This window comes from Nymphaea colorata, unplaced genomic scaffold (genome assembly GCF_008831285.2).
Source record: "Nymphaea colorata isolate Beijing-Zhang1983 unplaced genomic scaffold, ASM883128v2 scaffold0001, whole genome shotgun sequence".
NCBI classification, from domain to species: Eukaryota; Viridiplantae; Streptophyta; class Magnoliopsida; order Nymphaeales; family Nymphaeaceae; genus Nymphaea; species Nymphaea colorata.
The window spans coordinates 1,448,869-1,473,718 of record NW_022204507.1 but is presented as its reverse complement, the minus strand read 5'-3'; the positions used below and the strand labels follow the sequence as shown (position 1 = coordinate 1,473,718).

General features: G+C 39.0%; 1 protein-coding gene across 3 annotated transcripts; it reads right to left on the bottom strand.

Annotated features, from left to right (window-relative positions):
- Positions 1-5,941: 5,941 nt before the first annotated feature.
- LOC126409263 (probable pre-mRNA-splicing factor ATP-dependent RNA helicase DEAH6) lies at positions 5,942-12,268 on the bottom strand. 3 transcript variants are annotated; one of them, XR_007572172.1, is made up of 4 exons: positions 10,476-12,268; positions 8,906-9,066; positions 6,462-6,852; positions 5,942-6,225 (listed from the first exon to the last, which is right to left on the bottom strand). XR_007572172.1 is itself a non-coding variant. In XM_050075341.1 (3 exons), the coding sequence occupies exons 1-3, from the start codon at positions 10,734-10,736 to the stop codon at positions 7,901-7,903; spliced, it is 429 nt and encodes a 142-aa protein (XP_049931298.1). In that variant the 5' UTR covers positions 10,737-12,268; the 3' UTR covers positions 7,835-7,900. The 3 variants fall into 3 exon arrangements, 1 of the variants encoding a protein (XP_049931298.1); XR_007572173.1 differs by lacking the exon at positions 10,476-12,268 and adding an exon at positions 9,560-9,844; XM_050075341.1 differs by lacking the exons at positions 5,942-6,225; positions 6,462-6,852 and adding an exon at positions 7,835-7,907.
- Between the last annotated feature and the right edge of the window lie 12,582 nt (positions 12,269-24,850).

Genomic DNA, 24,850 nt, shown 5'->3' with positions numbered 1-24,850 from the left:
TGGACAACACTTTGTCACCAAGGACCTTGGTGAACTACGTTATTTCCTAGGTATTGAGTTTGCCAGAAATCGAAAGGGCCTTATCATGTGCCACAGGAAATACGTTACTGATGTTTTGCAAGAGACAGGGATGCTGGGGTGTCGACCTGCATCCACGCCTATGGATATTAATACCCGCTTGTATGATGATGATACTGAAGATGTTGATGTGAGACAGTATAGAGGGATTGTTGGGAAGCTCCTATACATCACTGTTACTCGACCTGACATTGCCTATGCTGTTAGCAGAGTGAGTCAATTTATGGATAAGCCCAAGAAAGTTCATTGGGATGCTGCTATGATGATTCTTAGGTATCTAAAGAATTCACGAGGAACGGGACTCTTCTTTCAGGATGGTACCTCACTCACTATATCTGTGTATGTTGATGCTGACTATGCGGGATGCCCCTCGGACAGAAAATCCACCACTGGATTTTGTGTGTTTATTGGATCTAACTTGGTTACATGGAAGAGTAAGAAGCAAACTGTGGTTGCCAGATCAAGTGCAGAATCTGAGTATAGAGCTATGGCTCAGGGTACTGCTGAAGTTATGTGGGTTAGATCCCTGATGTTGGATCTTACTGTCGAAGTGCCTCTTCCTATGCAATTGTTATGTGATAACAAAGCTGCACTGTTTATTGCTAATAATCCGGCTTTTCATGAAAGAACCAAGCATGTTGAAGTAGATTGTCACTATACCAGAGACATGATTCAAAAGGGGTTTGTAAGTACCTCACACATTTCAACTACAGGGCAAACGGCTGATATCTTTACTAAGGCTCTTGCAAGGGGACCATTCCAAAGCTGTTGTTCCAAGTTGAGCCTATTTGACATATACGCTCCAACTTGAGGGGGAGTGTTAAGATGTGTTTATATTCAGTTTTAGGTTTAAGAGGGTACTTTTGTAATAACATTTTTTTTAGATGGGTCTCTTGTATCTTCTCACTCTCCTCTAGTCTATATAAAGAGGAGTTAGGGCAGATTTCGAGGTTAATCAAAACATAATTCTTTCTAATCTTATCAGTGTTCATGTGTGGTTTCCTATTGGGGTTCCTCTATAGTCCGTTGGGTTTATCATTGCAGGCTGGGGTCTTTCATTTTGGCTATGCGCTTGCTGGTTTCTGACATTTGGTTCGCCATTGGGTCGGATGCTTTGGTCACCACTTGGGTCGCCGCTCTCGCTTTTGGTTAGTACGCCGCTTGGGTCCCTTCTGGTTCTGTTTGCAATTGGGTCTCCTCTGATAATTGACTTCAAATTCCTATGCTTTGATTTTCTTTGAATTTTCTCAATTTCTTGTGAGATCTTCAAATTTTTTGGATTTGATTTCGTATTTTTCGTAAATCTTTGTTAGTTTAAATGCACCTTCCAACATTCGAGTTTCTAAATTCCATTGGACTGTATTAATCTTCAAAATGATTTTCAACATGGTCTAAAGAATGGGGGTTGATATTTTAAACTTCACATGCACCTTCAAAATATGTATTCGACATGATAAGATGAGACCACCGATGTAGATGCTTGTCCACGTTTTCCAAAATTATTGTTGTATCTTAAAATTTCTTGTATTTGATGTGCGACATTTCCGAAATGCTTGTTAAATTGTCAAGTTTTTAATTATGCTTTCTACTTTCAATTTTCTAACATACACTGGATTGTTTGAATTTGTAAAACGATTTTAAACATGGTATGAACTCTTTGGTTCAGATTTTAAAATTCAAATCCACTTTCAAATTACCAATCCAACTTCTGAGACTGTATAAGATTGTCCCCCTATTCTAGAGCTTTAGTCTAAATCCTGCATACAACATCCAAGACCAGGATCAGGAAGTGACCTCTGATCCATACCTTAGGTGTAAATACCAATTTCAACACCCCATACCGGATGAGGTCAGACCTCTGATCTATTTCTTACATCCAAATCCTAAATCAAACATCATTGAATGGATTGAAATCCCTTCTGAATATTTGGAATCATTTCCTGTGTTTTACTTTGCCTATATACATCTTTGAAACCACTCTCTAAGTTTTCCAAAATTTTGTAGTTGACTTCAAATTTTTATGATTCATTTTCTGTGAATTTTCTAAACTTCTTTTGAGATCTAAACTTCTATTGGGATCTTCAATTTTTTTGGATTTGATTTTGTACTTTTCTTTAATATGTGCTAAATTCTCTAGCTTGTAAATGCACCTTTAGACTTTCAAGTTTCTAAATGTCATTGCATTGTATAAATTTTCAATATGATTTTAAACATGGTCTAGATTGGGGTTTAATTTTTTTAAAATTCACATCCATTTTCAAAATAATATACATTCGACATCCTCGATTGGATAAAATGAGACCTCCGTTATAGCTGCTTGTTGAATATCGCAATCCAACATCCTATACCGGAGTGGATGAGACCTCTGATCTAGAGCTTGGAGATGAGACCTCTGATCTAGATGCTTGTTGAACGCCCTGAATCCAACATCCTAGACCGGATTAGATGAGACATCTGATTCAGACCTTAGGTCGCAATCCCAAATTCAACATCCCAAGCTAGATCAGATCAAACATCTGATCTGCAAGTTTGAAATCCAACATCGTAGACCACATAAGAACAAACTTCTAATTCAAATCTTAGGATAGAATCACCAACTTCAATTTCGTACTCTATTTCTTAGACCAAAATCTGAAATCCAACGTCATATACTTGATCACATAAAGAAATTGAGTGATTTTCAGATTTCTTGCAAATTCTTTTCAAATCCTTGAGGAATTTTTGAAATCACTTGAAGAATATTAGTTTGTCTACGTAAGTCTGAAATCGTTGTCAAGTCTTCCAAAATTGTGCAACTTGCCTTCAAATTCTTTTCATTTTCTTAGAGTCTTCTCAATTTCTTGTTGTATCTTTAAATTTCTTGTATTTGATGTGCGACATTTCCTAAATGCTTCTTGTAGAAATACGAACAAGAAGAAGACGAAGAGAAACAATGATCACGATGTAACGTGGAAAACCCTCAACACGAGGGAGAAAAAACCACGAATGAGGAGGAGTTGGTGCCCACTAGCAGCCAGACTCTCTCTCTCTTAAGATTATCATTAACTCTTAAGGATTAGGGTTACATGACTTAAGTAGAGCCCAAAACGGGCTACAAGGCGGGTCGGGTATGGATCCGAACCCGAAACACACAATCCATCAACACTCCCCCTCAAGTTGGGCATACATATCAAACATGCCCAACTTGGATACATTCCTCTCAAATGAAGCTGAAGGAAGAGCTTTCGTCAGAACATCAGCAGTTTGGTCTTCAGACTTCATGTAAGGTAAGATCAACTCTTTCGCATCAATCCTTTCCCGAATGAAGTGACGATCAATTTCAACATGTTTTGTTCTGTCGTGAAGAACAGGATTGTTGGCTAAGTTGATTGCAGACTTGTTATCACAGTACATCTTCATAGGTCCTTCAATCTCTATTCCAATGTCAGTCAACAATATCTTCAACCATAATAACTCTGACACTCCCATAGCAACTGCCCTATATTCTGCCTCTGCACTGGATCTAGAGCAAACATCCTGTCTCTTGCTCCTCCATACAACAAGGTTTCCTCCCAAGTAGACACAGTACCCTGTAGTGGATCGTCTGGTATCACCACAACCTGCCCAATCCGCATCAGAATAGCCCTCGATTTCCACAGTCTCTTGTTTCACATACAGGAGTCCCTTACCAGGATTTTTCTTCAGGTAGCATAGCACTCTGTCCACAGCCTTCAGATGTGCATCGGTAGGCGCATGCATGAATTGGCTCAAAACATTCACCGCAAAGGTGATATCAGGTCTCGTGAGGGTAAGATAAATTAGCTTCCCAACCAAACGTTGATATCTTCCCTTGTCTTCTTCACAGAGAGGCTCTCCATCTCTAAGACTCAACTTGTGCCCAGTGTCAAAAGGGGTAGGAGTAGGTCTACATCCCAATTTACCAGTTTCTTCCAGCAGATCTAATGTATATTTCCTTTGGTTTAGTACAAGACCAGTACTAGACCTAGCAACCTCCATACCAAGAAAATACCTTACCTTGCCAAGATCTTTGAGGTCGAATTCTGTAGCCAGTAACCCTTTTAGCTTGATAATCTCCTCCTCATCATCTCCAGTAACAATCATGTCATCTACGTAGACGAGCAGGAGAGTAACCCTGCTCTCCTTCTTCTTCACAAACAGAGTGTGATCTCCATTTCCTTGTTTGTATCCATGACGTATCATCACTCTTCTCAGTCGTTCAAACCACGCTCTGGGCGATTGCTTAAGGCCATACAAGGCCTTTTTCAGCTTACAACACTTTTCTGGTTCTTCATATCCTGGAGGCATATGCATATATACTTCTTCTTCGAGGTCACCATTGAGGAATGCATTCTTAACATCCAGTTGATACATCTTCCACTCCTTCATCACAGCTAGGGATATAACCACCCTCACAGTCTTCATTTTCGCAACAGGAGCAAAGGTTTCCAAGTAATCAATTCCATATTTCTGGCTAAACCCCTTGGCCACAAGTCGAGCTTTATATCTTTCAACACTCCCATCTGGTTTGTACTTGATGGTATACACCCATTTGGATCCAACTAGGTGAGCGGCTTCAGGAATCTTCACCACTTCCCATGTCAAGTTTCTTCTTAGGGCATCTATTTCTTCTTTCATTGCATCAGCCCACTTGGAGTCACTTTGAGCTTCAGCGACAGTCCTGGGAATCACAGCCAAAGAGAGAGTAGAAACAAAGCACTTGTAATCTTTCCCAAGTCTGGAATAAGAAACAAAATTACCAATGGGGTGTTGAGTACATGACCTGACACCCTTTCTCAGGGCAATGGGAAGATCGTCATTCTTCTTTTCAACCTCATCATGAGTCTCCACGGTCTCCTTGGTAGGACTTGGTTCATCCAGGGAAGGAGTGGCATTGGGATTGGAAGTAGATCTAGCATCACAAGTCATCACCTCTGTCTGAGTACCTCGTCTAGAGTAGAACTGTCCAAACAACTGAGGGTCTTCCTTCTCAATGCCATTGTCACCCCTTTCCTCCTTCTCAGGCACATCAACAGTATTAAGTGATTCTGCTTTCTTGTAGTCCAAAAAATCTATAAACTGAAGTTCCTGTCTTTGAGAATACTCTTCCCTGCCCACAGACTGCTCCCCCTGAAGAGGATTCACACCAAAGTAAGAGGCATGTTCCAAGAAGGTAACATCCCTCGTAACATAAGCTCGACCAGTAATAGGATCAATACATTTGTATCCTTTTTGCGTAGGGAAGTATCCAACAAAGACACCTTTGATAGACCTAGGATCAAGTTTCTTGACATTTGGACTGTGATCATGGATAAAACATACACAACCAAAAACACGAGGAGGAAGAGGAAATGGTGGACGACTGCCAGGAAGCAACGAGTGGGGAGTCCTACCATTCAAAACACGACTGGGCATGCGGTTAATAAGATAGGCACTAGTAAGAACTGCATCACCCCAATAGTGTTTAGGAAGATTTCTCTGAAACAAAAGAGCCCTGGTGACATTAAGAAGTTGACGATTTTTCCTTTCAGCTACCCCATTTTGAGGTGGGGTGTAACTACAGGATGTCTCGTGAACAATCCCCTGTTGTCTAAGAAACTCCTCAACAGGCTAACACATGTACTCACGGGCATTATCGGACCTGAAAGTTTTAACATTCGCACCATACTGGGTATGCACAAGAAGAATAAATGTCTCTATGATGCGAGGAACCTCGCTGCGGTCTTTTAACAAGTATATAAATGTAGCACGAGAGAAATCATCAATGAAAGTGATAAAATACTGGAAACCTTGACGGGTATGAATGCCTGAAGGTCCCCATACATCAGAGTGAATCAGGGAAAAAGCTTCATTAGCATAACTAGAAGAAAGAGGGTACGAAGCCCTCACATGTTTGGCAAACTGACAAACATCACAAGAAATGGAAGACAAATCAAAGGAGGAACACAAGTCTGGAAACAAATGTTTCAAAATCCCAAAAGGTAAATGCCCAAAACGTTCATGCCAGTACATAAAAGACTGAAGACAATCTTCTCTTCTCTTATCTGTCTTGTGGATCGCTGTCAACAGAGCAGTAGCCACACGTATGGGAAGACGATATAATCCATCAGAAGCTAAACCAATCCCAATCCTCTTCCCTGTCACCAAGTCCTGCAAAACACAACGATCGGCAGAGAATATAAGTTCACAATTCAATTCTTTAGTAAGTCTACTGACTGATAAGATATTTAAAGGAAACTGGGAAACATGTAAAGCGCCCTGCACATGAAATTTGTCCAACAAGGACAGAGTGCCTTCGCATGCCACACAGGTAGAGGAACCATCTGCAAAAGAAACACGTTCCTTTCCCGAGGACAACTTATACTCATGAAACAATTTTGGATTACCTGTCATGTGATGAGTAGCACCACTATCGACAATCCATTCCCCCACAGAAGAGCTACCTTGATTGCCAATAACCGCGAGAGCATGATTAGCTGTAGTTCCCTCTGAGGTCTCAATCTTGTTGACATCGATCCTGCCCAAATAAGCCCTTAGTTCACGAAGCTGGTCAGCAGAAATGGAGACTTTTTCTCCACTGGATGCTTGCACCTCAGACACAGGCGTTCTCCCAATCGAAGATCTCCCTTTGTGTCCCTTCTTTTCTGGATGAAGATCCCAACAATAATCCACGGTGTGACCTGTCTTCTTGCAGTGAGTGCACCGGCGAAGGGATCTAGACGGGCCGCCAGGACCACGACTCACAAGAGCGGTGTCTCCTAACTTGATAACAGGACCCTTAATGGACATGCAGCAAATGTAACAGCAAAACTGAGCAGGCTTTCATATGATTATTAGAACACAGCGAACATGGACAACATAGAAATTAAAACGTGGCATTACTGACAAGTCAGATAAAATAGGAACACTCATAACTAAAAATAGCACACTCCTCCAAGCAAGGTTTCCTATGATCTCTGCATAAAAAGGTCATTGAATCAGGATACGACACAGATGGTATTTCAGTAAACACCAAGGATTTCACAATGGCCATCCTGCATCATTTTGTGCATGAAGTTATGCTACTAGTTTTGGACAGAAGCAGAAAAGCAATTTCCAGTATGGCAAAATGTCAGCTACTCATTACATTAGGAAAATAAAGGAGCAATCATTTTCCTTTTGAAACCTAACCATTTTGTGAGAACAGTGCATGAGATCTAAAGACCGTTAAATCATGTAGGGAGAACATCATGAAAACCAGACAAAAACAAATCACTATAATCCTATAATATTGGTGTATCTTTATCGTCGCTTAATCATCTGCCCTTGCTGCATAAAGAACAGAACGAAAAATTGCAATCAGATGCATTTTTCCCAGACACAAATACACTACAGTGAGTACAACTGAAAACAACATGCAAATATGGTATATAGAATAAAAAATGTAGTACTCCTGGATAAAAAAAAAGTGCAGATGTGAAGCGATCAAAGCAGATGCCTCTTTATCAGAAGCCACAATTGTTGGTAAGAATTATGGACAGCATCAAACGTTGTTAAGTAAAAAAAGGAGGTTGTGTCTTGCCAAGTGATCATGTTGAAGACATAAAAAGCATATATATACAGGCATTCTAGATTATACAAATAAAGACCATCTCACTTAAACAGGAGAACCTCCCACCTTGAAGGTTTATCAATGAAATAAAATCCAAGGTCATCATCAATTCCTAAAGCCTTCAGCTGTAGGACAACATTTGAAAGTCTACACCTTTTAATTTCCGGTTCAGTAGAGTCTTTCAATTTGTCAAACTCATCTTCTGTGTATAAACGGAAACATTTCCCTGGGCCTTCATGACCTGTTGTTAATTTCCGGTTTACACAGATGGAATACAATTCAAGAGAATATTATCAAGAAAACATAGAATCTAATGTATTCTCCTGTACCCTTGCGAACAATGTAGTGGTATCTTTTTAGTTTTTAGTGTTGTATTTTTACATTTATGCCAAGCATATTTTTGTCTCTTTTGAACTTGCTAAGTGTTGGGCCCCACACAGAACTATATATCAGCTCTTCTAAGGACCAATCAAGCTTTCTTCTAAAGCTTCCCCAATAACTTCCCCAATGTAAACAAGTGCTTTTGAAAAGCAGAAGCACCTCTATTGACATGTCTAAGTGCAGCATGACTTCGGATACCTTGGCCATTGTAATAAAGAAATTGTCAAATTTGTATGGAAACAACATTAGACATTTGACTGGCCTGTATTTGTCACTTTTTCTTCTTCCTCCTCTTACTTGTCGTTCTTCTACTTCATATATGCTTCTCAGTATGTTGAGCCAAGACCTAAGACCTGCCACATTTAAGCTCAGGTCAAAGGCCATACTAGATAGATCCTACTATAACATCTTTCATCCACATTTTTTCTGATCTAGGGCTGCACAAGGGGCTGTAGTGATCAAATGAAGGAGGCTGCACACACTATGGAGAACCAAAAGCTGCAGGTTTCACACAAAGGTTTCCCTGCATATTGGCAGGCATGTAGGTCTCCATGATGGGAAGGGGAATCTTGTTTGCATTTCATTTCCAGCCTCCAAGATGTAACAAAGAGGCCCCAAGAGATTTTCTTTCATCACATATAGATGAACTAAAATGAGAACTTGTCTAAACCAGTACCGCAGAGGTGCAGACCTTTTATTATCCAGTCTGACATGAATGATCGACAGAGACAAGACAAGAGTTGGCAATGAAACGTAAAGAATAAAGACATATCCATGACTTGAATTAACAAAAAAGCAGGGAGAAGGATGTCAGTAGGATCTTCCACTACCATCAAAAAGGACAAAAAAAATATCCACCTTCTCTGAAGAGCTTGTGCTTTTGAAATAGGGACGATAACTAGTGACTCCATTCCAGTGTGTGGATGATAAGAACGTGATTTAACCAATCCTGGGTCAACCACATACTTGATTCCAGGAATTGTCACCGATGTTTCAGCAATATTTGTTGCCAGCATAACCTGAAATATCAAAAATCTATCAGTATAGGAACTTGGAGAACGGAATTCCTTCTATGAAGTAGATGTGCTCTAGATAACAAGGAGGCATGAAAAAACACACGAGCAACAGTCCATTAACAAATAATGCACTGAAGGAATCAACAACCAAATGAATTTATCAGAGCCTGTACAAGTATCTCAAAGGAAATTTACACACAGTTGATTCACAATCAGGCACCTCCTTTTGAACAATCAGTGATTCAGTTGTAATAGGAAAGTGCTATATGTCAAGGATTCAAAATTAATTTATCATCATGATGATAAAGTCCATAGACATTCCATTGGAAAAGGGAATAATAAATAGATAAAATTAAGGGCTTTACTTCTGAATACACAATTGTCAAGAGAAAAAAAAAACAAATAACCATGATATTGTGTACATGGTGAGTGTTTGGAATACAACGCCTGTGCATGCACATGTTCTATGATGCAAATCAAGGACGAAAACATGTACGTTTCAAAATCCATGGGGAGCTGGTTTAAAAGCCTGCATTTGTTGCTCAGAAGGAGGCGCTGAATAAATAGGAACAGTGAAATTTTTTTTAGCGTCTTCAGCTAAATGTTGCCAACGATCCAGAACAAGTCTTTCCACCGACTCAATTTCTTCTTGCCCGGTTAAGAACACAAGTATGTCATCTGAATCCTCCTCCAAATGGATCTATTACAACTTGAAACAGGAGTTAGAATTTGAATCCATGATTCCACAAAATGTGCAGAACTTGACAAAGTTACAGTATATTGAAGAAACAACTTTTAGTGTAAATGCAATATAATCAGCAAAAGAAAAAAGAATGTTAATCAGCTTTTGTGTCAGTGAGGCGGACTATGTGACACTCATATTTCACCAAGACGCCTAGCTTTTCAAACCAATATTTTAAAACCGGTGACGCGGTAACGACTCATTCATTCTTGACTTGTGACTCAGCGGATCAACTCGGTAACTCAGGCTGGGTTTTGTAAACTATTGTTTTTAAAAGAAATATAAAAACAATATATAACTTGTCATTAAAACATAAAAAAGTTGTAAAATGGTTTGAATACATGCATAATTCATACCATCAAATAATAACTAAGTTATATTTCCTAATTTTTTTTCATAACCAGAAATTGCACAATTAAGCAATTGCTCCTACTCTATAATTGCATATTTCAAAAAAACTGAGGCAAGAAACAATATGTCAATGAAAATCAAGTCAATACAAATCAAACGCTAAGATTAATATATTCAACATTAAAAAACTATCTAATGGTTAAGAAATTTGACATGTATGTTAATGACTTAATGTTATCAAAAATAAGTGACACCATGTGTGGCAAGACCAACCATGTTGATAAATGATAATCTTTTGAGCCAAAATAATATAGAATACCCGCACAATATTCTCAACCGATTCCTTCTCCTTTTCTTTAAGATTCAATTCAACCTTTTCCCTGTCATCCAGCTGAACATGGAGCAGGCTGATTTGGATCTCCAATGATTCCACACGCTTGCAATTCTTCTCAATATCTTCGTGAAGAGCATCAATTTCATCCTTGTTTCCTTGTAACAGAGACTCTGTTTCTCTTGAGTGTCTCGGTTGATCGATTCCAAACTCAAGATTTGCATCTTTAACTCTTGCTGAAATTCCCATCTCTCAGAGATGGGCCACAATGCAGAACTTTTAACCAAGTAATATCCAGTCATACCTTTTGATCTTCAAATTTACTCGTGGTTTTTGATGACTGTGAAACTTTCATTGTGGCCATCAATTCAGTCTCCTTTGATCTGAAGCGCTCCAATTCAAGTTGACATTTCTGAATTTTCTCCCTTGCAATTTCACGTTCCTCCTTGATTTGCAAAGTTACAGCATCCAGGTCCCTGCCAAGCTCTATTACCTGATTTTTTTAGAGTGAAAAAGCAACTAACATTTTCAGAAAGTACGGTTGAGACAACAGCGGGGTTTTTTTTTTTCCTTTCAAAACGTGCATTTTGTGAAAGCACTATCTACCAATCGCAATATTTCTTTCTGCACATTCTAGCTTGAAGGTTAATGAATTCAGCTTTATGTTTAAATCATCAAATGCTACTGAACTGGCAGCCAACTTATTCTCGAAGCACTTTTTGCCTCTCTCAGCTTCTCAAAACGAAAGAATATCATATTTTTTTTTGTAACGCCCTTTTATGGCTAATCCAGGAAATACTGGATTAAGTTCAGATACAAATGCACTGTACCAAGAAAATACAGGCTGCTACCTTCCTCCGCCAGCTGAGCAAGTCGCTGCATAGCCTCTGTCCGTTGATCAGGCAATGACTCATTTAAGCATCATTTTGAATCCAAACTACTCCGTAACTTTGAATCTTCACCCTGTTTTAGTTTCAGCCTTGCATTTTCACTGTTTACGCTTTGTAACTTTGCCTCGAGGACATAAATTCGATCTGTCAATTTCTTCAGTCTCAAACTCTACAACATGAATGGTGAAGTATGAATTCCCAAAGACATTCCTTTTCAAGTAGAAGTGACGTATTCGCATTTTTAAATGCAACAGATTGATTTACACTAAGAATCATCCTGAAAGGACCAAGACAGCATAAATTTCGGGTTGGAAAAATAAAAATCGGACCTCAACCAAACATTTAAACATCCAAGCGGTATTCACTGGTAAAAAACAATTGAGCTGGGTAAAGATGAACTAAGGGGAAACAAAGAAAAGGTATCGAATGATGGTCAACAAACACAGGTAGGACAAACGGCCATTTCGAGTTCCTATTTGGCAGAATCTTGATCCTTAACCATTCCCTCTGAAAATTAAGAATTAAAGAGAAATCGTTATCAACGTGTCTCAAATCTCATTTTTCCTACTAGACTAAAAAACAAGAAAGCAGGATTTCCAGAAACTACTGCCAGAAATGTTTAGATTGACCAAACTTTTCCCCGATATGACATCGAAAGACATCTGTAATGGAATCTTGAAGCTTCCTGAAGTTTCATTGACTGATCTGAGTTGATCCAGCAGCTTCAGAGTTGAAGAACTTGTATTCTGCATCTCTGGTGGATCAGGGAGGAGAATCATTTGCGTTCCTAGAAATTGACCTTGAAGGGCGATCGAAAAAGAAGGCAGCCGAATGACTACGATGAAGAAGAGGACGTATAGAAAAATCTAGCGGGACGGACGAATGAGTAGAGGAAAGGAGAGGGAGAGGGAGATGAAAAGGAGAAAAAACGAAGGAGAGAGTGACAAATTGAAATGAGGAAAGAAGCGGGAAATCTTGTTTTTATAGTGGAGCGCCATTGGGTCACACGTAAGTTACGCATCCTCGACAATGTGGACGACACGGAAACGGTAACGGTCATTTTTAAAACGCTGGCGTAATCACTAGAAATTCCGTTTACGGACTGAAACGAAGATTTACATCATTGAAAAATAAAACTTGCTACAGATGATACATTACTTTCACATAAAAAAACTTATGGTGCAATTAACTTTATGAATTAGTCCAGAAGGTGCAATTTAGTTGCTGCCAACAAGTTTTACATGTGTGGTAGATTAGTAATGAAGTACTTAAGATCTAACAAACTTAATATTCCTATACGCGGTTTGCGTGTAGAATGGCATAATGTGTAGGTTTTCTTTAATTTCGAACTTTATCAAAAAAGAATAGATTTGGTTTTAAATTCTTAATTAATTAATTATTGCATATGTTGAACACGCAGTCCATCAATTTACTAATTATAAGCTAGCTAGAAATTACTGGCAACAATTTCATTTGTGTTCTCAAAAAGAAGAGAGAGAAGCCATTTGATAAGAAGCAGCCTGACTAATTCCCACTCTGAATAATTTGAGAAGCCATTAGTTTGTCGGGTTCAATTTATTAGCTTCCCCACTTTCACTTCATGTGTCCACTTCTTGTGCTGCATGATAACCACAGGAAAATTCTTGCCTGCACCTTTCACAAAGTTAGTGGATTCGCTTCATAATTGGCCGAGATTTTGAGAGAATTTCAGGATAATGAATGATCCAGATCATAATCGCTATAGTTTATAATTATAATAGCATATTTGCTCGTCATGATTACATTAAAGGAGCAATGGTATCAACAAAACTAACCAATATTGTCTCTGATCCATTAGTGGTGCGGTTTTCATAAGACCGGCCTGTTTAGTTAATAAATTATAAAAAATAAGAAAGGAAGGAAAGAATGGATATCCCATGTGGTTGAACCTATAATTCAAAGGAAAAAGAAAAGCAGATGAACTTGTTGATTGGGTTGGTCACGTTAAACACCAATCTTATTCCTATTAAGAATAAGGTGTTTACAAAAATAAGGACTTTCAAAAAACGCTGTTCAACTTTTAAAAAACAACAAACACATGCTTAACATTAACATTGGAGATGAAATTGCATGTCTAGAACTGAAGCCCATAACGTGTGCCGAAGGAGGTTGTTTATTACGGTTAATATAATGAAGGGAAAAAGGAAGAGTCATCACGATCATTCAATGGATAAACACCAAAGTGGCCACGAGACAGGATGTTTTTCGCACCCTTCTTTCGGCTGCAACTAAGCCTCGGCATAGAGTGGGCCCCACCTGGTTCAATAAGGAGTCGAGCTCGGGCCTGTCCGACACCAGAAACTCAGGTTTGAGTTCGATTCGATTAAACTAAAAATATATATTTTTAATATAAAATAATATGTTATAATTAATTGTAATAAAGTATGAATCTAGGAACTTTTGCTTGCGTTGTGTTATCTGATCTACTTACTGCAACTGAAATTAAACAATTGATAAAAGCTGATTATATATATTGATTGGTAAATTAACATGCATACATAATCCAAAGTCAGTGTGAACAAAGTTCAAAAACACTATTAGTTAGCAAACTTTGTGAATCGCAAGATCGATCTAGGACGTGCAAAGCATTTGGATTCCCACTTATTAAAGCGCCCAATCAAGTTCGAAATGCAGCCCATATGGAAATTAAGGTGAAATTAATACTGACCTGATAGATCTATTAATTGGGCGTTGATCCATGAATAAATTCATTAATAAGAGCCTCTCTTTCATGAGTTTTTATCTTATTTTTGTTAATTCAATCACCTCCCTCTTTTTGGCCACCCACTAAAATCGATCCGACTTCTTCCCAAAGGGTTCTCTCTCGTGTGGATGAGAAAATGAGTTGGATAAAGCCAGGCATTTATTTGGTATTAATACTCTCCTTGTTATAAACAGTCACACTTGCCTATTATGTCAACAAATCTTATTCCCCAACCTCATTTACCGGTTTCGGATATTTGGTTATAATTTAAATTCAAAATAGACTCTAATTCACATGCGAATAAATGGAAAAAAGGTTTTCATATACATACGTACATACCAGATCTGAATTAGATTCATAATCTAAACCTATTCTAAATCTCAGTCCAAATCCAAACCACGACTTTATGGACTTTACTAAATCCGATTCAGACGGTAAGTCTAAAACCAATTTATGTTTCTACCACGTTTGATGGAGAGGAAATTCTTTGCGACAATGGGAATAAAAAATTTTCCTGTCCATCGCCCGTTTGATGGGCTGTAAGTTCAACGAGAAAAAAAATTCAAATTTTTAAAAGTTTTACTTCCCATCAAACGTAAAAAGATTTTTTTGCCCGATAGATGGGTTGTCAGAAAAATATTTCCGGAAACATGTTTGCCCCGGAGGGTGGAAACATATTTCCGGACGAAAAAAATGCCCGTTGGGCTCTCGTCTCGTCCCGTGCGAGAGGAAGAAAGAGGAGACGCCATCACTCGCAGCAGCTCTCTCTCCAGAGGGAGAGGAAGAAAGAAGGGGAAAGAGGAACGCCCTTCCGATTCCCCTCTGCGACTGTGATTCTTGTCCCTCTCCGGTCCCTGAGAAGTCCTCCTCCTCCTGAGAAGAATAAGGGTTCCAGTCACCCAAAATCACCTTCCGCCATCCGGAAGTCCGGCTCCAATCCGTCGGAATCGCCGGTCTCTGCCGCCTGGGCCTGGGGTTCATCGACAGCCGCCGGATCCTTTTCCCGATAGGGTTTCGCCCACCTAGTTCACCGCTGGTTTTGATCTCGAGCCGGAGCAGGGTCCCCTACTGCTCCACCTGCTTCTCCTACTCTCCCTTCTCCTTTTCACCCAGATGCACCTCCCGAGCTGGTTTTTTTGCCGGTGCGAAGCTACTGCAACTGCGCGGCCGCTTCCTAAGCTTTGCTTCTCGTCCCTCAGGCCCTAATCTGTCTCTGTAAGGTGGCGCCCTCTTTTTCCTCCTACTTTGATAATTTTCTGTTTCCTCTGTTTTATCCTTGCGAGATTTTTTTTTTTGAGAGTATCGTCTTGTTTTTTTTTTGTTCGGGGTCATCTGTCCCTCTCCCTTTTTCACTGTCTGTGTGGGGTTTTCCTGGATCAATAGCCAGAGCAGGTCATTTGCTCCGCATATGTGCTTGTTATGCCTATGTTCCATGACTGCCTTGTTCAGGTAACTACAGAATTTACCAGCCATTACCAGATCTGCAAAGTTTCTCTGTCGCAAGGTTAGTCTTTAAACATCTTCGGTGAAGATTTTAGGGTTTTTTTGTTTTTTTGGATCAAGCCATTACTGTACCAACAACGACATATTGAGTGAGAGTCAATTGCTTTGTTCGATTCATTTGAATATTATTCATTTTTTGGTACTAAATCTCTAGTTTCGCAATACCTGCATTTGAATTGCATAAACTTCTCTATCGGAAACGAGTGGTCCCTCTGTCACAGGTCTTTGCAATGTAACGGTCCTCCTATATCATGCAAGTCTTTACTCAACTTGCAAGAATCGTGGATGTTTGAAAGGAAGACAAAAAGGAACATAGAGAAAACTTGAGGCTACGAGATTGGAATCAAATTTCAATCCCTCATACTGCAATCAGCTCATTTCATCAATAGAGCCCTTTGTAGGATCAGAGCATGTCAAGACACACTTTGACAAGTTCTTCTTCATTTGCATACAATAACTTGAATTATCAGATGCACCTTAAAGACTAGTAGGAGAACAATCTCGTAGGCCAAGTTGCGGACCTTTTGATCACAGTGAATGGTTCTCTGTATTTGCTGATCTATGTGATGTATCATTTGTGGATTATGTGCTTATAGTAAGTAGATAGTAGGGTAGATTTCGGTAGAGTTTTACCAATACTTGATCCTCAATGTTGAACTTGGTGCTTGTCCACCCATTTCTTCATTATCTTAGTTGCCTTATTCAAAAACATATGTGCCAGATTTATTTGTTTGAGTCAGTCTTGCACAAACTAATAGACCAAGGATGAACAATTTATGTTCAACAAGAGGGTGCCATGATAAATGGTTGTTGTCATGTGGCTTGTTGAAAGGGTTTATGACTTGAAGATTTACTCTTCTATAAATTGCAGCAGAATTGGTTTACATATAGGAGTTTCACCAAGTCAAATTAACATACTAAACTTCAAGAAAATGATCTAGATTGTTAAAGAAAGCTGCACGATATCCTGCTTCATGTTATTGATATTAAAATCTTTTAAATAGGATTGTGCAGCACGCACTCTGGAGTTTATCCTGATTACTGCAATGAATCTTCCAAATTAGCCTATGGGAGGGCTAACGTGGAGAACGTTACACTACTCTTCGATGATTGGTGGGGATCTGGCATTGTGCATGCCAAAGTGTGGATAGCAGATGGCAAAGACATGTATATTGGGTATGCCAACAATGACTGGAAAAACATGTACTAAGAAATGTATTTCTGGAAATCTGGAAATATGTTTCTTAAAAATCAAACACAGAAATATGTTTCTGGAAATATATTTCTCAGTTATCAAACACTCATCAAAATGGGAATCGAAAATATTTTTCCCATTCTCTTTTTCCAGGAAATATATTTCCAATTCCTTAATTCCATGCCATCAAACGGCAAAGGTTAGATTAAAAAAATATATCCGTTGGGTCCGTTTCTGGAAACATATTTTAGGAAACATCGGGGGTGGGACGAAGCTTTCCTTGGACGAAATAGGAAGCTCATTTGGGCTTGAATCTGTTTCATGGTTCGACGGGAGACGCAGCCTCTGCTTCTTCGACCGCCGGCGGTCGCAGGGAAGGATCGATCGAAGCATAAGGCGGCTCAGGAGGAGGAAGAAGAAGAGAGGTGCAATCGACCCAAGATGGGAATGGCTGTAGATGGACCGGTATTGATTTTAGAATTTGTCAAAAAGAAAAAAAAACTGTAGATGCACTGGTATTGATTTTAGAATCTTTTGATATTTGCGATACCCATTGCATGATGATGTTTCCGTTGTGGTACTTATGATGATATTCAGTTATTTCCAAAAGAAGGATTCATAGTCATCTTGTTTTTCATGGTGATGCTAAGGCAAATTGGTAAAATTTTATTTGGTTTTTCATCTTAGCACATCAATTTGCAACAATTATGCGGTCCTTTTAAAATTCATTGAGAAATTCATTTTGATAGATTAACTTGCTTTGACATCTATAGCAAGTTGGCCATGATCATGAATCTAATTCGTGCATTTGAGTACTTGACTTATGATTTGCAGCGTTAAAAGTTTCAATCGGTTGGGCAAAATGAAAAGGGAACCCCTTTGTTGGTCTGTTTAGTTTAATAGTCATGCTGTGTGGTGGTCGTCTAGCACATGACTTATGATTTTAATTTGATCGCTTTCAATTAGTTGGGAAACATAGGTTTTTAACATAGTTTGTATACATAGAGTTCTTTTGCATGTTGTTCTAGGCTCACTTGTCTATCTTTTCTGAATTTGCAGTGATGGGGAGCGAATACACAGGTAAGTTTTGGACGAACATGTTTTCACCATTTTCACAAAAACTGAAAACCACTTGTTAACAAATCGGGAACATGGGCCTTTAGAGGTGATTGAACTCTGCACAGTAAGCTGCAAGACTCAAGCTGCAAGAAGAAACATAACTTCAGGATTCAGGCCCAAAAGGAAATAAGCACCTCCAAGACAAACAAAAAAGCGATTACCTTTGTACCCAAACTATTGATTGAAAATTCCAGTCCTCCTTCAACATATCATATTAGTGACATGATTAGCAGTGAGATAGGCCTATAAAGAAGATAATAGAAACTTATGACATTCAAACATGATCTGTACTCATTGGGTTGCTGCCAGTTCCAACAGGGAGTTTTTCATCTTCAGAAGGGAGGGGCAGATTATGAAATGAGCACATTCCCATCAAGCAGTGAAACCATCTATCAACTTCTAGTGCTCTACATGATCCCTAAGTACAAAGCAGAAAAACTACAAGAAGTAAACAATAAAGGACCACTGGAAATGGATGAATTAAAAAAAAAACATGGAAAAACAACGTTACCTAAAATGTCAGATAAACAAATAAAACATTTAAAAAGACCATGAGCGAGATGACAAAAACCTGCACAGTAGAATGTATACATAAGAACTACCTTCCATACTAGGTCTCTCGGCCCTGGTCTTTCAATCCAAGGCTTCTGCTACCACTCTCTAAAATCCCTGCCCTATGCAGCTGCCTGCGCGCCAACAAGAGTTGTAATGACCTTTGTCTTCACCTAGAAAACTGGATAAGTAGTCAATGGTATAAGAAAATGGCTGTAACCCATAAGGTATGGAGCTGTTGAATCTGCCATTGCTCAAGACTCTTACAAGCATACGGACTTTCACCAACTTCAGAAAGTTTAAGCCTTTTACCATTTCTGGACATGCCAGACAAATTTGGGTGCTCAACACTATAGGGTTCAATAACAGCAACTGAGTTCTCCAGATTAAAGACACAATGCCACCAACCACTTGGTACGAATACTGTTTCACCCGGAAGTTGTGTGCATTCCAACGGCTTCTCATGCTTCGTAAGCAATAGATAAAATTCCAGCCACCACTAGAAACACAGGTTGACAAAGAAGAATAAAATTAGGTTAATGCTACTTGCAATCTTCTACTCAGGTGGCCAATCTTTACAATGCAAAATCAAATGACAAAAGAACAGTAAAGCCCAACTGAAACATTGAAAAACCAACAAAAGTGCTAGATTATTAGTGAAAAGGGGGAAAGAGAAAGAAACTCCCTGAGAGAGAGAGAGTTCCACTTGTTGAATCTGGTGGAAAAGAGATGGCGACTTCCAGTTAGGCTTGAGGATCTAGTGTTCATGGTAGAAACCTGATTGATGGTGTTTTTTTTCTTTTTTATTTTAAAATGGATTTGTTAAGAAGAGGCCACCCAGCTTCCCCAATCTGCAAACTCATACAACTAGTTTAGAATCCCGTTTGACAGAAAGTGGTGGATTATCAAATAATAGAATAAGTGAAATATTTATCTGCTGCAACCAATTGTGCTAGAAGGGCTCTGTTGCACACAATCAAACGTACCTACAAATATAGAACAAATACCCAACCAACTGAATACAGACATAGCATACCTTTTGCGTCCACCTATAATTGTATTCCAGTCACTAATAAGGGAAGGGTTTACATCCTGGTGCAACTTCTCCAAACTGCAGTTGGCTAAAGAATAAATGATGAGTATTATAAAAGGTTCAGGACAAGAGCATAACATTTAAATGCAACTGATTTGACAGAATCACCTTATCATCAAATACATAAAGTGGATCCTCGTCATTGAGCTTTCATGTAGGTAGCATAATCCTTGAATTTCGTTCTTATTTTCTTTGAGCACCCTTGAGAAATTCTGAAAGAAGCATCGCCACAGTCCTTAGCCAGTTGCTCAACTGTCCATTTATTTATTGCAGCAAAAGTTTGTGAAAAACTAGTCAAGAGTACCTGGAGAGAATAACCGGTTCTGAGAATGAGCAACTTACTGTTTCACAAGATTATGAAACTTCCCAGCAAAATTTCATTTCTGTTCTACTGCAGTAGCTAAGTTCTTCAATAGTACAATAGTGCTTCACCGAATGCAATATCATCAAAGAATTCTGCAGAATATTAAACAATGGATGAGTTGAAATACAAAAGGAATTTCATACTCCAAACAGGTAGTGAAGGTCAACATCACAGGGAGCTCATACAAAGTGCAACCAGTACACATCTGTAGCTGGTATACTCTCGCAAAATGTTGGGACAAATATAGGCCATTAACAAAAATTTTTTGACAGGATGAGGATGCAATTAAATTAAATGAACTAAAGGTCAAACAAACATGCTGGTAACTGACCAAACCCAGTTTAGAAGATAGTGTGCCTAAAGCCAGTTGAACAAAAGGGAGAAAGCTTGGACTCAATCCCATCAATGTCTTGTCTTTCATGGAGGTCGTCTTGATTTTTCATTATCAGCTTTCCAAGCATGGCCTAAAATTCATACTGTTATAGGAGAAGAGAGCTTCTGTTATGTTATGCATGCTTGTTTGCCACAAGAAAAGCATGTTGATGCTTAAGAAGGAAGTGAACTATCAAAGTAAGTTCAACAAGCACGAAGACCAGATAGTTCCAGGAACTATCAATGATCAGTTTTTGTATTTCACAGAAGGACTAGCAAAGGCCCTACTTCGTCATACAATCTGTAAAAAGTTTAGTGTTCGTGATGGTTCCGCGGTTAAGCATTTTTATTTTCACCTTCGGCCTTGAGCTTTTATTTTGTAGAATTGGCAGTTTGCTCCGTTATCACCTCAATGTACTTGAATGTGTTGTTTGTGTCATCACGTTTTACGATCCACCGGGGTTGAAACAGTAATGGGGATGCGAAGTACGGCAACTATTCTCTGCTGATACCTTGGCAGCATTCTGAATTGTGAATCTAATTGGGGTGTCATAGTGGTGGCCCTGAGAGACTGCAACTTACACAACTCCCAAAAAAAAAGTCAATGGACATTAATTTCCTTGAAAGGAATTGATGTTTACTTATGCTCACAGGCACAATTGGTGCAAATGATCATTTCCATCAATTTAATCCTATGGTGAGGAGTAACTTGTTCTCTAAGTACGTGAAAATTCTGAATTTTGTTGGCTCTCCTAACTTGATAACAGGACCCTTAATGGACATGCAGCAAATGTTACAGCAAAACTGAGCAGGCTTTCATATGATTATTAGAACACAGCGAACATGGACAACATAGAAAATTAAAACGTGGCATTACTGACAAGTCAAATAAAATAGGAACACTCATAACTAAAAATAGCACACTCCTCCAAGCAAGGTTTCCTATGATCTCTGCATAAAAAGGTCATTGAATCAGGATACGACACAGATGGTATTTCAGTAAACACCTGGGCAATCTATCATACCAGAAAAAGAAAAAAAGATCAACCAGCATACAACCGAATGGAGGAAGTAAAGCAGACCTGTATATATATACGGTGTTTCAGTAAGCACCTGCATACACAGATTCTTAACAGCACACTAGCATGAGATAACCTGCACAAAATATGACTAGCTACCTAAACCACCAAGATCAGCCATATTAAAATGCACCTCATCAATCTTTTCCCTGGGGAAGCAAAAAATGGATTCAACTGACAACATTGCTACAACCATTAACATTTCTTCCAAACAGTTGAAGGTGCTAGCCTGGATAAGCACTTTGGCATAGATGGCATCCAATGGTAACCGAGCCATATGATGCCGACCTGGATCTGACAGTTTGCCTTCATCAGTCAGTGCTCCCAGAGCATACAATTGCTCCAAGGATTTCACAATGGCCATCCTGCATCATTTTGTGCATGAAGTTATGCTACTAGTTTTGGACAGAAGCAGAAAAGCAATTTCCAGTATGGCAAAATGTCAGCTACTCATTACATTAGGAAAATAAAGGAGCAATCATTTTCCTTTTGAAACCTAACCATTTTGTGAGAACAGTGCATGAGATCTAAAGACCGTTAAATCATGTAGGGAGAACATCATGAAAACCAGACAAAAACAAATCACTATAATCCTATAATATTGGTGTATCTTTATCGTCGCTTAATCATCTGCCCTTGCTGCATAAAGAACAGAACGAAAAATTGCAATCAGATGCATTTTTCCCAGACACAAATACACTACAGTGAGTACAACTGAAAACAACATGCAAATATGGTATATAGAATAAAAAATGTAGTACTCCTGGATAAAAAAAAAGTGCAGATGTGAAGCGATCAAAGCAGATGCCTCTTTATCAGAAGCCACAATTGTTGGTAAGAATTATGGACAGCATCAAACGTTGTTAAGTAAAAAAAGGAGGTTGTGTCTTGCCAAGTGATCATGTTGAAGACATAAAAAGCATATATATACAGGCATTCTAGATTATACAAATAAAGACCATCTCACTTAAACAGGAGAACCTCCCACCTTGAAGGTTTATCAATGAAATAAAATCCAAGGTCATCATCAATTCCTAAAGCCTTCAGCTGTAGGACAACATTTGAAAGGCTACACCTCTTAATTTCTGGTTCAGTAGAGTCTTTCAATTTGTCAAACTCATCTTCTGTGTATAAACGGAAACATTTCCCTGGGCCTTCACGACCTGTTGTTAATTTCCGGTTTACACAGATGGAATACAATTCAAGAGAATATTATCAAGAAAACATAGAATCTAATGTATTATTCTGTACCCTTGCGAACAATGTAGTGGTATCTTTTTAGTTTTTAGTGTTGTATTTTTACATTTATGCCAAGCATATTTTTGTCTCTTTTGAACTTGCTAAGTGTTGGGCCCCACACAGAACTATATATCAGTTCTTCTAAGGACCAATCAAGCTTTCTTCTAAAGCTTCCCCAATAACTTCCCCAATGTAAACAAGTGCTTTTGAAAAGCAAAAGCACCTCTATTGACATGTCTAAGTGCAGCATGACTTCGGATACCTTGGCCATTGTAATAAAGAAATTGTCAAATTTGTATGGAAACAACATTAGACATTTGACTGGCCTGTATTTGTCACTTTTTCTTCTTCCTCCTCTTACTTGCCGTTCTTCTACTTCATATATGCTTCTCAGTATGTTGAGCCAAGACCTAAGACCTGCCACATTTAAGCTCAGGGCAAAGGCCATACTAGATAGATCCTACTATAACATCTTTCATCCACATTTTTTCTGATCTAGGGCTGCATGAGGGGCTGTAGTGATCAAATGAAGGAGGCTGCACACACTATGGAGAACCAAAAGCTGTAGGTTTCACACAAAAGGTTTCCCTGCATATTGGCAGGCATGTAGGTCTCCATGATGGGAAGGGGAATCTTGTTTGCGTTTCATTTCCAGCCTCCAAGATGTAACAAAGAGGCCCCAAGAGATTTTCTTTCATCACATATAGATGAACTAAAATGAGAACTTGTCTAAACCAGTACCGCAGAGGTGCAGACCTTTTATTATCCAGTCTAACATGAATGATCGACAGAGACAAGACAAGAGTTGGCAATGAAACGTAAAGAATAAAAACATATCCATGACTTGAATTAACAAAAAAATGAGGGAGAAGGATGTCAGTAGGATCTTCCGCTACCATCAAAAAGGACAAAAAAAAATATCCACCTTCTCTGAAGAGCTTGCGCTTTTGAAATAGGGACGATAACTAGTGACGCCATTCCAGTGTGTGGATGATAAGAACGTGATTTAACCAATCCTGGGTCAACCACATACTTGTCCAGGAATTGTCACCGATGTTTCAGCAATATTTGTGATAAGATTAGAAAGAATAATATTGATTAACCTCGAAATCTGCCCTAACTCCTCTTTATATAGACTAGAGGAGAGAGAGAAGTTACAAGAGAACCATCTAAAGGAAAAGTTATTACAAAAGTACCCTCTTAATCCTAAAACTGAATATAAACACATCTTAACACTCCCCCTCAAGTTGGAGCGTATATGTCAAATAGGCTCAACTTGGAACAGCAGCTTTGGAATGGTCCCCTTGCAAGAGCCTTAGTAAAGATATCAGCCGTTTGCCCTGTAGTTGAAATGTGTGAGGTACTTACAAACCCCTTTTGAATCATGTCTCTGGTATAGTGACAATCTACTTCAACATGCTTGGTTCTTTCATGAAAAGCCGGATTATTAGCAATAAACAGTGCAGCTTTGTTATCACATAACAGTTGCATAGGAAGAGGCACTTCGACATTAAGATCCAACATCAGGGATCTAACCCACATAACTTCAGCAGTACCCTGAGCCATAGCTCTATATTCAGATTCTGCACTTGATCTGGCAACCACAGTTTGCTTCTTACTCTTCCATGTAACCAAGTTGGATCCAATAAACACACAAAATCCAGTAGTGGATTTTCTGTCCGAGGGGCATCCTGCATAGTCGGCATCAACATACACAGATATAGTGAGTGAGGTACCATTCTGAAAGAAGAGTCCCGTTCCTGGTGAATTCTTTAGATACCTAAGAATCATCATAGCAGCATCCCAATGAACTTTCTTGGGCTTATCCATAAATTGACTCACTCTGCTAACAGCATAGGCAATGTCAGGTCGAGTAACAGTGATGTATAGGAGCTTCCCAACAATCCCTCTATACTGTCTCGCATCAACATCTTCAGTATCATCATCATACAAGCGGGTATTGATATCCATAGGCGTGGATGCAGGTCGACACCCCAACATCCCTGTCTCTTGCAAAACATCAGTAACGTATTTCCTCTGGCACATGATAAGGCCCTTTTGATTTCTGGCAAACTCAATACCGAGGAAATAACGTAGTTCACCAAGGTCCTTGGTGACAAAGTGTTGTCCAAGGACATCCTTGATGTTGGAAATCCCCTGATCATCATCCCCTGTAACAATGATATCATCAACATAGACAAGAACTATCACCGT

What these genes read in the sequence shown, in the direction of transcription:
- LOC126409263 (XM_050075341.1), bottom strand. Translation starts at nt 10,736, where the DNA reads ATGGGAATTTCAGCAAGAGTTAAAGATGCAAATCTTGAGTTTGGAATC. An exon ending in CGGTTGAGAATATTGTGCGG is followed by an intron (nt 9,067 to 10,475) that starts GTATTCTATATT and finishes TTGATATTTCAG; the next exon opens with GTTATGCTGGCAACAAATAT.